Source organism: Bos grunniens, chromosome 2, assembly GCF_055505025.1.
Source record: "Bos grunniens cultivar Pamir isolate PY7600 chromosome 2, Bosgru_T2T1.0, whole genome shotgun sequence".
In the NCBI taxonomy this organism is placed as follows: Eukaryota; Metazoa; Chordata; class Mammalia; order Artiodactyla; family Bovidae; genus Bos; species Bos grunniens.
The window spans coordinates 6689716-6701763 of NC_141166.1; the positions used below are offsets into that span (position 1 = coordinate 6689716).

Consider the following 12048-nt stretch of genomic DNA (forward strand, 5'->3'; position numbering starts at 1 on the left):
CCTGGATTGAGTTAAGGAGGACACATGAGCCAGTGTCCTGACTGTTTTATTTCCTGAGATGAGTGATGAAAGGTGGCAAAGCCATTGCCTGAGCAGCGATTGTAGCAACATGAGAAGAGGCTGGGCAGCTTGAATTGTGTGAAACCAAAGCCAAAACTGATTACGGAGAAATCTCTGGGGTGTTGGGATGGGACAGTGTCTTCCGCTTGTCTTCATCTCAGTGTAGTATCTCTGACCCATTAGAAAAAGCAGGTACTGACCTAAAGGGCTTTCTGGCTGAGCTGAGTAAAAGAAAAGTGTGAAAGTGTTAGTTGCTCAGTTGAGTCTGACGCTTTGCGACCTCAGGGACTGTAGCCCCCCAGGCTCCTCTGTCTATGGGATTTCCCAGGCAAGAATACCGGAGTGGTAGCTATTTCCTTCTCCAGAGGATCTTCCCAAACAAGGGATCAAACCTCCATCTCCTGCAAGGCAGGCAGATTCTTTACCACCTGGAACCACCAGAAACTTATACTTTTTTTCAGCTTTTATGCTAAAACTTTTAATTTATTCCTAGTCATGGCCCTGCTTTTTAAATCATTGTGTATATAGCAAAGTGAGTCTGACTAGAATAAGGAGGTATCTCTTTCCACTATTGATTTCCTTGCTGTTTGATCTACTTTTCACCTAAAGTTCTAGAAAGACTTCCCAAACCAAAGGCCTGGTAGCATCCTTTTTTCCTTCACCTTTGTTTCAAAGGCAAATAACATTGAAGGCTCTTATGTGAACCTGATGTTTTCAACTGTGTCATGACCTCAAGGGTTTGTTAAGAAGTGCAGGTCTGTGTTTTGTGGGCTGTGCTCACTGACAAAGTAGGGTAACTTTCTTGAGAAGTGAAGGGGTAGGATTCACTTTACAGATCTGTGAGAGATAAACAAGTTGGTTTTTCAAGTCTCTTCTAATTATCAAGTCTAAGATATGCAGCTATAGCTCAAAGGGCTGGTGGTCTTATGGGAAGGGAATTTCATTCAGTTGAACAAACATTTATTAAGCACCTATTGCATACTGGTCTCCGCACTAATCATTGAGACCAGGAGGAATGGTATAGATTGTCTGGAGGCTAACCAGTGTTCCATCTGATGTTGATTCTAAGAAGTCCAATAAAATCCAGTGAAATGGATTTGGTTACACTCAAAGTCTGGAAGATGAACCTCGCAAAAGAGGCGCCAGGAGCCGGCATTTCATCCTGGTATTCTGCTCACCAGCCATGCAACCTTGGGCCAGTTACTGCGCCTCTCTGACTCTCCTTTAGGTGGTCGTGGTAGCGCCTGCAGGGTCTGGCGTGGGGGGTGAAGTAGACGGCACGTATGCACAGCGTCTGGGGTGGCGCTGAGCTGTCGTGGTCCGTCTCGTTGTCACCCTTGTCTGGCCCTCAGCGTTCAGGGAAGGTATGAGCAAACAAGAGTGTGGTGTGACCCAGACAAGTCCAAAGGCCGTAGGCGGGCAGTTGGGAAAATAAGTAAATGCCATTAAAAGATCTGAGTGTAAGGGAAAGATGGAGTCATTTTTTTCACAGACAACAGAGGGAGAGAAAACTGTTCCATCTTGAAATATATTGACCCGTATTTCACTCATAGATAAAAGTACTTTGAGTATTTGTGTGACCATGAATTGGTACGAATTTATTGAAGTACTTTTAACTCTAAGAATCAAAGGGGTTCTAAATGTCTGGTTGAAGAATAAAAGTCTGTTTTGGTTCATTTCCCTAAAGTTCTGTTCCGTGATAGCAATCAGTGAGTTCCAGCCTGTTGCAATATGTGACACCCTTCTGTTTAGGCAGATTCCCTATTTCCAGAAAAGGGCTTACTCCGCTGTGGAGCCCCAGGCAGCCTAGGGCGCTGATGGAGCTAACAGTTAACTGCGCTGGCTCTGATGCAGGTCCGCAGTAGGTTCTGGAAGAAAGAGCAGGGCGCAGGGCCGTCCCGGCAGCTGACTGCTCACTCCTGGCCCTTTCATCAGCCCAGCCCCGCTTCTCTTCCCAGATGGCCACCCTGGTGTCACTGCTGAGCAATGAAGTTAACAAATGTTTTAATTTCACTGCTGAGCAGTTCGGCAGAGGAGGAGACGGCGGTGAGGATAATGAGCAGCACATCAGATCCCACTGTTGATGAAAGCTCCCCTCCCCACCGGCTCAAATGATAATGCAGACAAATTGGATACTGAGAGAGGCGGACCTGGGATATCCGGAGAGCTTCGGTGAACGCAAAGTGGCCTAGGATACAATGAGATAGCTGTAGGCTGTTATGAACTAAGTGCACAAGAAGGTCAGAGGGGAGGAGGGAGGGAGGGAGGAAATGGAAAATAAAGAGGAAGAAGCAGGTTTAAAACTAAGGGTATGAGCAATCATGGGTCTTTAGGAGATACCTATTCCCATGGTCCTACGTTGAACGGATTTCTCTTAAATTTTAGCAGCTTTAAAGAACAGGCATCTATGCTCTCACGGTTTTTGTGGGTCAGAAATCCAGGCACAGTTCAGCTGAGTCCCTGGCTCAGTGTTCCTCACGGGGCTGCACTCAGGGTGTGAGCCTGGGCTGCAGACACGCCGAGGCTCAGCTGGGGACGTCTCTTCCTAAGCTCACTCATCTGTTTGTTGGCCAGGGACTGACTTCCTTGCCACGAGGGCCTCTCTCTTGGGCCCCTCCTAGCATGGCAGCTTGCATCCTCTAGAGCAAAGACGCTGAGGGAGTCCACACAGGGGTGAGATGGCAGCCACGGTGACCCAGCCTCACACTTGCCGGCCCACTACCTGTCCCCTATTCTTTTTCTTAGAAGCGAGTCACGAGGCTCAGCCCAAGGGCGTGAAAACCTGGAGGCGGGCATGCTAGGAGCTGTTTCAGAGGCTGCCTGCCGCAGGTCCCTACTGCTGTCAAAGAAGAGGCGTTCTAAGGAGACTATAGGCCAACTGCTGAAAGCCAGAAAGCCCGAATAAATGAGACCAAAGAGAATTAGGCGTTCAACTGATATCTTTATCTTATTTATTATTTTTAAAATAGAGACAAAACGATTTATCTTTTGTTCATGAAAGTTACTTATTCCAGTAAAAGCTTAGTGTGGATTATGTATTTTATCTCTGTTTACTTTTGGAGATGGCCGAAAAACATAGGAACCTTTTTTTTTTTTTTAAGTTAGCTTTATACAGTCCTTTCTGATCAGGAAACAAGCTCGAGCAAACTCAAGAAACACAGAGTCTGACTCATTTATAATCCTGTTTATTTGGGAGGCAAGGAGATCAAGTCTCTCTAAACAATAATTTTAAACATGTAATTACTGTCAGAATATGTAATAACTGGGTGAACTTTGCCAGTGTACATATTCATGAGATCCTTTTGTGTTGTGTATATTGCTGTGAGTGTGTGTGTGTCTAGAAAACCTTAGATTTTTGTTCTCTAAAGACTCTCCTTAGAAAACTATTTTCTTTTGTAGTATCAATACTAAAAAGCATCAGAGGTAGGTTGTAATTTTGCCAAGTAGGAATATAAAGATTATGTATAATGCTATCCACATGAAGTTAAGTTTCGATTACCAGATTTTTCATTACTGCTGAGATAGAAATATTAATTCTGCCTTCCAGTTGGCCTTCCTCCCATCTGCATGAGACACTCAGTTGAATGCTAACATTGTTTATCTTCCCCCTGGAGTTGTTGGCATTTTAGTGCTCTAGGTTTAAACAGTCATGGAGGTGAGTTGGGTGTTAGGCATGTGGTGCTGAGACCCCTGGAGGATCAGGTACATCCCACAGACATTGTGACTGTTGATTGAAACAGAGTTCAGGATGAGCACGCTGGTTTTCAGGGCTGTCTTCATAAAGTGACGTGTGTGAGAGCTTTTCAAAAGGAGAGTGTATAAGGGAGAAAAAACAGAGTTGAGACCAGTCTCAGGTACTGCTTTTGGTTACCGATTTGAAAGAAGAGCCATCGAGGAAGGCAGAGAAAGAGTGGCCAGAAAGGCACTGGACTTTGGACTTCCCTGGTGGCCCAGGCGGTAAAGCGTCTGCCTGCAATGAGGGAGACCCGGGTTCGATCCCTGGGTTGGGAAGATCCTCTGGAGAAGGATATGGCAACCCACTCCAGTATTCTTGCCTGGAAAACCCCATGGACAGAGGAACCTGGTAGGCTACAGTCCACAGGGTCGCAAAGAGTCGGACACAACTGAGCGACTTCAGTTCAGAAAGGCAAGTTCTTACCAAAACACTTCCGTGTCAGGAAGTCAGAGAATTGTGTTGCAGAAGCGATAATACCATCAAGTGTCATAGAAAGGTCATGTCAGCAGGGACCATACTGTTGAGGGCCTGCTTGTCCAATCCAGGGAGCATGGGATCCCTGACTCGTCTCTTTCTGGGCACTTGTGTTCCGCAGACCATAATGGGATGCCTTGAGAGTGAAGGACAATCAGCATTTCAGAGAATCCTGGATAAAGTAAGAAGTGAGAGCCTGGGTGTTCAGACCGTTGTGTCCCTGTTGCGGCTGTACCAGGATTCCAATCCTGCAGTCAAGACAGCACTGTCAGACAGAAAGCTGGAGGCTGTAGAAGCAGTGCAGCCAAAAGGTAGGAGAAACCCCATCCACCTGAGTGACTGCATTTTGTTCTGGGAAGATGCTACAAAGCTTGCTCGAGTGATCCCATTTTTTTCAGTGGTTTAGTTATTATTAAGTGATTTGCACATAAATTTCTACCTATAGTTCCAGAGGCTGCGTGTTAACATATACAAACTGAATTTGAGTCTTCATTTCTGCCCCCTAGTTAGCTAAATCTGACACCTTGAAGTTGCAGAATATCATCCGTGTTCTCCTGCCCTTCAGAAGCCACACGTCCAGATCAGTGTTTGGCGTGCCCAGGGTGGACTGGTTGCTGACAGCACGTAAGGGCTGAGCTTTTTCTCGTTTGGGCACAAAGCGGTGGCCTTGCCACGCAGACGCTAACCTCTGCTGGCTCGACTGCTTTGTGTTTCGACAGATAAATGAAGCACTTTCCCTTTCATAGAAGAGTTTAAACGGAATGATAAAGTATTTTCCTCTCCAAAAAGAGATTCTGCGTTCGGGTGCTCAGAATAGGCTGAGAATCACTTTACTATTCTGTTAGATCTCTCTTGACAAACCACACTGTCATTTTCTTCAAATTGACTAGCTTCTCTTGTCCGTCTCCAGCTCTTTCTCCCCCAGGGAGCACAGAGGAGGGAAAGACCTTGTCTGTTCTGTTACTGGAACACAAAGAGGACCTGATCCGGTGTGTAACACAGCTGAGACCCATTTTGGAGTTCCTGGAAACAGCGGAGGAGGAATTCCTGCCTGGCTCTGAGAAAAGGGTAACTGTCCAGTGTCTCTTGCTCCCTCCTGAACTCATGTGACACTTATTTTTAAGCCTCTCTTGTGGCACAGAGCACCTTTCCCCTTGCAGTATTTCTTCACATGCTACACGGAAAGCGCCTTGAAGCTCGGGTTCTTACTTCATGCCTCCTGTATTCCCTGCATCCTTAGATGCACGGACGGATGGCTCTCCCTGCTCTGACTCTGTAAGATTCTGACTCTGTAACTCTTGCCCCCAAAAAAGTTAGGGGTGTGTGTGTTTAGGCACATTTCTAATTATTATGACACTTTTTACAGAAATGATAACACTGTTCATCTTTAGTGATGAAGTCACTAAAATAAGTAGTCACTTCCTAAAGTAAGTAAGTAAGTACTAAAGTAAAGAAGTCACAATTGGGAAAGTAAGCAGAGAGGAAAAAACCTAAACCTCCCAGCATCTCGGCACTCAGAGATCGTCACTGCTAACATTTTGGAGCCTGTGCTCCCACTTTGCTCGTCTAAATCACCCTGGGACGGGAGTATCACATAGTTTTGTGAGTTTATTTTTTAATTGGATATATTGTGCGTGTATTTCCATACCTGCAGTATGGATTATGGTAGCTGTATTCTGTTCTAATGGCTGTACCATGATTCTTTAATGCTTTCCTGTTGGGCATTCTTTTCTTATTTTTTGCTTATTCCAGTATTTTGCTATCATAAATGATGCTGCAGGGATCATTTTGCACATAGATCTTTGCATACATCTCAGGTTATTTTCTCAGAGGAATTTCTAAGAAGTGAGAATTTGGAAGAGAGAGTGTCAAGTTTTCCAAGTGTTTGATATATATTGCCAAATTGCCCTTCAGGAAGGTTGTACCAATTTACTCTCCCTCCAGCCAGCTGCTAAAGTCCTCATAAAACTGCTAGCATGACTTCTCAAGCCAACTAGATAACTGTATTTGTTGGTGTTATCGATTTCAACTTTGTGCTAAAAATATTTTGATATTGGGAAGGAAGAAATAGGGAGATAGAACTTTCGTGCCATCAAACTGTGGGAAGTGGTTTAACTGTTCAGGAGAGAAAATGTTTACGAACCATGGGTGTGATGTCTGAGTATTGGACTCACAGTGAGGGAATGGATCCTAGATTTTCTTATTCTTGATGATATTGTGTTGCCATTTTTTTTCATATAAAATGGGAAAACTTTTCATCTCAAAATTGTATTTTTAAAATTATATTTTTAAAAATTTAACTCCTTTGAACTTCTTGAGAAAGATGATATACTCACAGGATAAGATTAAACCCCTATTTTCTCCTTAGACTTGAGATTAAGTGTAATTTTAGGCATTCAGTTTAAGTGAGCTGCTTCTAGCTCTAGAGGTACCCCGTCCTTGTTTAGTGATTTCATTCAGTTACTCATTCAGACCTTTTCCTTATTAGCTAGATTGAATGTGTCCTCTGAACTGCTTCATTATCTTGGTGAAATAGCCCTTATAGGAAGAGCCCAGACTCAGCCTCGTTCCCCGCAGCCCGGCAGACCCCACCGTCATTTTCCTCTGTCACTTTCGGTTTGCTTGACAGAAAGGGCTGAAGCAGAAGAACTTAAATTAGTTGTAAATCACAAAAGCACTTCTTAGGACTGGGGTTCCACCAGAGCTTCATTAAGCTACTCTTTCTCACGAAAATTGGAGGAGCATAATAAGGCAGGAGTGCAGAGAGGGATGTCGAGTGCATAGGCACAGTGTTTTCATACCATCTGGAGCGTGCCGTCTCGGGCCTTTGGAACTTTCTCTCCTCTGGCATGATGCTAATCACAAGTACCACAGTCTGTAAACATACCTTGGGTGCTGTAAGAAGTGGTAAATAGGCATTTCTTTACTTCAGGATTGGAAACAGATACAGAAATAGTAATTACTATAGCTGCCACTTATTTATTGCTTTCTGTGTGCCAAGCAGTGTGCTGAGGACCTTTTAAGCCTTACTAAATTCTACCCTTGTAGTAACTTTATGGGGAGAAAAAAGTGAAAGTGAAGTTGCTCAGTTGTGTCCGACTCTTTGCGACCCCATGGACTATAGCCTACCAGGCTCCTCCACCCGTAGGATTTTCCAGGCGAGAGAACTGGAGTGGGTTGCCATTTCCTCTATTACCCTAATTTAAAGATGGAGAAACAGAAGCTTTAGAAGAGTGAGCAGTGCACCCAAAGGCACGGTTGCCTGGGCCAGCACTGGAACCCAGACTTCTGAACACAGCACATCTGGGACTTCCCTGGTGGTCCAGGGGTTAGCATTTCACCTTCCAGTGAAGGGGTGCTGGTTTGATACCTGCTTGGGGAGCTAAGATCCTACATGCCCCGTGGCCAAGAAACCAAAGCATAAAACAGAAACAAGATTGTAGCAAATTCAATAAAGACTTTAAAAATGGTCCACATTTTAAAAAAAAAGATCTTTTAATGAATAAGTGAACAAAGCACAAGTCTTAACCCCTGTGCATCTTGGCTCCTATTAATATTGGTAACCAGTGTCATTTACTAGCAATCACTTGTCCTAGGAGTTAGGCTTAGCTCTACAAATGGGAACTTCATTTTAGAGAATCCGCATAACAACTGTGCAAGAGTTGGTATTGTTATTTTCCTTTGCAGATGAGGAGATTAAGGTTTAAAGACTTAAATAACTTGCCCAAGGTCACAGAGGCCATACATTTTAGAACTTGGTTTCAAACTAGGCCTGTCTGGCTTAGCAGTTCCTTCTCACTCTTAACAGTATCCACCTGCTTCATTTTGGATCAGGTTATCGCTTAGGATCTGAGAGGTAACGTGGAAATCAGAATAGCTTTTAGGTATAAGCCCTTATTTTAAATTATGTCTCATTTAGTTGATAGAAATCTGATATGTATGAGACATGCATATTTTAAGGAAATATACATACTTTAAGGAAAGAGAATGACTGTGTTCTGTATGGACAAGAAATATGACAACTTTATTAATATATACATGCCTTTAATAGATATAATACTCCTTTTACATATATAAAACCAATTTGGTTTTATACCTGATTTTATTATTTTTTAAATGGAAGTAATTTGAGAGTGGCATCCTCTGACATGCAACAATGACTGATCTGCCTAACTCTTTCCCCTGAGAGCTGGCTTTTTCCCAAGGGAAGCCTCAGGATTCAGTTACTGTGAACCTATAGACTACATGTACTGAAATAATCCCCAGAGTTATCCACAAGAACCAAGTTATATAGAGTGAGTTGCAGCCCATGAAGAATCAGTTCTACTGTAATAGGAAAATAGCTATAAAGTAACTAACTGTCAGGGATTTGACTTTTCAACCTTTGGAGTCCTGTGCCCTGTTGACTCAGAGAACCCTCTAGCATGCCAGGGAAGAACCAGTGGGTAGAACTGTGGGCTGATAGCTGGAACTGGTATCTGTGGCCACTGGGGAGGAGAGGGGTAATGAGGAACGCACAGGGAAAATAATCCGAAAGTGCACTTTGAATCTGGTTGTTTTGGAGACCACAGACAAACGGAGTATCTGGATATTCAAATTGCTGTATCAATAAAGGAAGGAAAATAATAGCATTGCCCTGAACTTGCAACTTCTGGCCACTTTTTGGATAAAATGGGAAAACACTGTAACCGTATTTATTAATTGCTGGTCGATTTCTCAATCTTAGTGTCTGAACAGACTCAATCTAAAGCTTTGATGTAAACTGCTCGCTCTGTCACATAGGCCTAGCGTAAGAATATTTTCGCAAAATGCAGTGAGGTAAAGAATATGCACAGACCTGAAGTTGAAAGAGAAAGATTTTCATAGAACTGTTTGTTTGGAGAATGCTTTGGATTTTATTGAAACAGAATAAGGAAGATACTGTGACAGCTAGCTCTAGAGATGAGCAGAGAAGACTTGGAGACGGGGCAGCTGGTAATGCAGTCTTGCTGGGCTTTCCAGTGGTGTGTCAGATACTCTCAGAATTGCCAGTAACTGGTGTCGGGTTGATTGCTCGCCACTGCAGGTGATTCTGAATTGCTGTGAGGGCAGCACGCCCAAGGAGACGATAGAAAAGTTGTTGCACAGGATGTCTGAAGAGAAGACCCTGAGTGCTGAGAGTCTGGTAAAACTGCTGCAGGCTGTGAAGATGACGTTCCCAGACTTGGGCCTTCTGCTGGAGAATTTGCAGAAATTAGCCGCTTTGCCAAGCACCACAGGTATAAGTTAATTATTGACTCTCTGGACTGGGATCACTGTTACAGAAAGTGATAACTAAAAACTCCCCATTTGGCTTCTCACTGGGGAGATAAGACAGTGTTAGGAAAGGCCATTGTGAAAGAGAAACTTGCTGTCTCCCATCAGTGATTCTCAGCGTTTCTGGAGTTAGGATTGGAAATCCGAGAATTTCTCCTCCATTAAACTCCCCTGTGATGTGCCCCTGGTTCAGGGTTTACGAAAGTACAGCTTCCCTGGGGCTGAACGCCTGTGGAGCAGATGGGCTCACAAACATGAGCAGCAGGAACTCACTTCCTGACGCCCTCACGCCCACTGGAGTGCCGTCTGCTTCCAGCAGTGCCCAGAGTGGACCACCCCTCGTGTCCAGCCAGTTTGGGTTAATGGGTCCACATCCCATCCCTTAGAAAAACAACCCAGCTCTAGCCAATCCCACTCCCGCCCCCCCCCCAACCCACCCACCCCATCCCAGAGCATTTGAAACTGAGGTGGGTTTCAGAAAAAGGTATTTGGGAAGTGAGACAACATTTTTACTAGCTGATAGAAATAACATATCCTTCTACAAACCTGAACTGTTCAAAAAATAAAGAAGGAAAGAACCTCAAATCCCACTTGGTTATGTCAGTGTTAGCACATTCTGTCACATTAGTTTTACAGTGTTGAGATACTCTACTACATTTTATCATTTCCCCCACTTAACAGTGTAACCTAAACATTCTCCAGATTTCAGAACACTCCCTAGAGTTCTGGATTTGTTTTTTTAAGGCTGTATAGTTTCCACCATCAGGATACATAGGCTGTTTTACTTGTGCCCGTATCCGGGGGCACGTGTAACCTATCAGTGAAGTCTATCAAGATTCCCAGGGTTTGCATCCTGCCTTCTTTGGTAGCTGTGTGACCCTGAGTAAGTGACGTAACCCTTCTGAACCTCATTCTTTCCTCCATGAGACAGGGGTAAGAATGGTACCTGCTCCTTCGTTTTCACGGCCACTATGCGATAGGATGTAAACACTGAGCACAGAGCTCAGCACGTGATTTTGTCCTTGTCTAGTCGCCAAGTCGTGTCAGACTCTTTGCAACCCCGTGGACTGCAGCTTGCCAGGCTTCCCTGTCCCTCACCATGTCCCGGAGTTTGCCCAAGTTCATGTCCATCGAGTTGGTGATGCCATCCAACCATCTCATCCTCTGTTGCCCTCTTCTCCTTCTGCCAGCGTCAGGGTCTTTTCCAATGAGTTAGCTGTTTGCTATCAGGTGGCCAAAGTATTGGAGCTTCAGCTTCAGCATCAGTCCTTCCAAAGAGTATTCAGGGTTGATTTCCTTTAAGGTTGACTGATTGGATCTCCTTGCTTTCCAAAGGACTCTCAAGAGTCTTCTCCAACACCACAGTTTGAACACGTCAGTTCATCAGCGCTCCACCTTCTTTATGGTCCAGTTCTCACACCCGTACATGGCTACTGGAAAAACCATAGGCTTCACTATACACAGGATAGGCACTCAGTAAATGTTAGTTATCTTCTTCATCATCGTCATCTCAAGCTTCTTAGTGGCAAGTATCTTTCTTTAATTGGAGGGTAATTGCTTCCCAGTGTTTTCCTGGTTTTGCCATACGTCAACACGGGCCAGCCATAGGTATACGCAGTGGCAGAAATCTGTGTGCACAGATTTTTTTTTTTTTTTTTTTTTTTGCCTTCAGATCATTTCTTAAGGCTAGATTCCCAGAAGTGGAGTTACTGGGCCAGAGAGGAGACTAAATTTTTAAATATCTGCAGAACTAAAGGGAATGCCTGATAGTTTTGATTTTTCTTTGCTTTCAAATAAATATGACCTCTTGAAAGAGAGCCGCTAACAGATTGGCTCCGAGGGCATCTAAACAGAAGGATGGGTCAGCTTCGCTACTGCACTCGCGACTCGTGCCTGCCTGTACTTGGGATCACCACGTGGATGCTTTACCTCGGGCTTGATGGATAATATCCCTTGAATCTGTACATCTGAATCTCTTACAAGTGCAGCCTTCTAATTACCCCCCTGTTGAGCAATCACTAGCTTCTCCCACTGGGCGCTAACTTTCAAAGTACTGGTGGGTTTCGTGGCCCTGCAGCAGTGAGTGATTAAGTGTAGCCCAGAGGAGACGTGAGCACATGTGTGTGAGGCCCCATGCCAGGAGCTGCAGTTGTGCTCCAAAGGAGGCCAGGCTCCCACACCGATCTGCTCCTCCACCCGCATTTGTAACTCCCCTCACGTCACCTGGAAGAAGCCCTTAAGGAGGCTTTGTCGCATCAAACATTGTTGTTTTGCTAATATCCTTACAGCCCAAGCAAACCCTGATGATTATGGGATTGAACTATTGAGACGGTATCATGAGAACCTCTCTGAGATTTTCACAGACAACCAGGTGTTACTAAGAATGATCCCACACGTGAAGAGTATAGTCCCTGGAGAAAAAGAGGTAAGAGAGAAGGAGGAAGGGTGGGCATAATGAGACAGAAGGGAAAAGATGAACATAT

General features: G+C 44.4%; 1 protein-coding gene across 16 annotated transcripts in view; it reads left to right on the forward strand.

Moving 5' to 3' along the window:
- The window catches only part of ZBTB40 (zinc finger and BTB domain containing 40), a 78568-nt gene that overhangs the window by 46803 nt on the left and 19717 nt on the right, over positions 1-12048 (forward strand). For 15 of the 16 annotated variants that reach the window (XR_015150212.1, XR_015150216.1, XM_086364981.1 and 12 more), the window contains 4 exons: positions 4392-4581; positions 5181-5338; positions 9336-9528; positions 11854-11990. Coding sequence is in view for 14 of the 16 variants with exons in the window: in XM_086364981.1 (XP_086221107.1) it covers positions 4392-4581; positions 5181-5338; positions 9336-9528; positions 11854-11990 (678 nt within the window). In the remaining 2 variants the exon portion in view is untranslated. The remainder of the gene's footprint in view (positions 1-4391; positions 4582-5180; positions 5339-9335; positions 9529-11853; positions 11991-12048) is intronic. The other variant, XM_086365042.1, reaches the window with a different exon arrangement.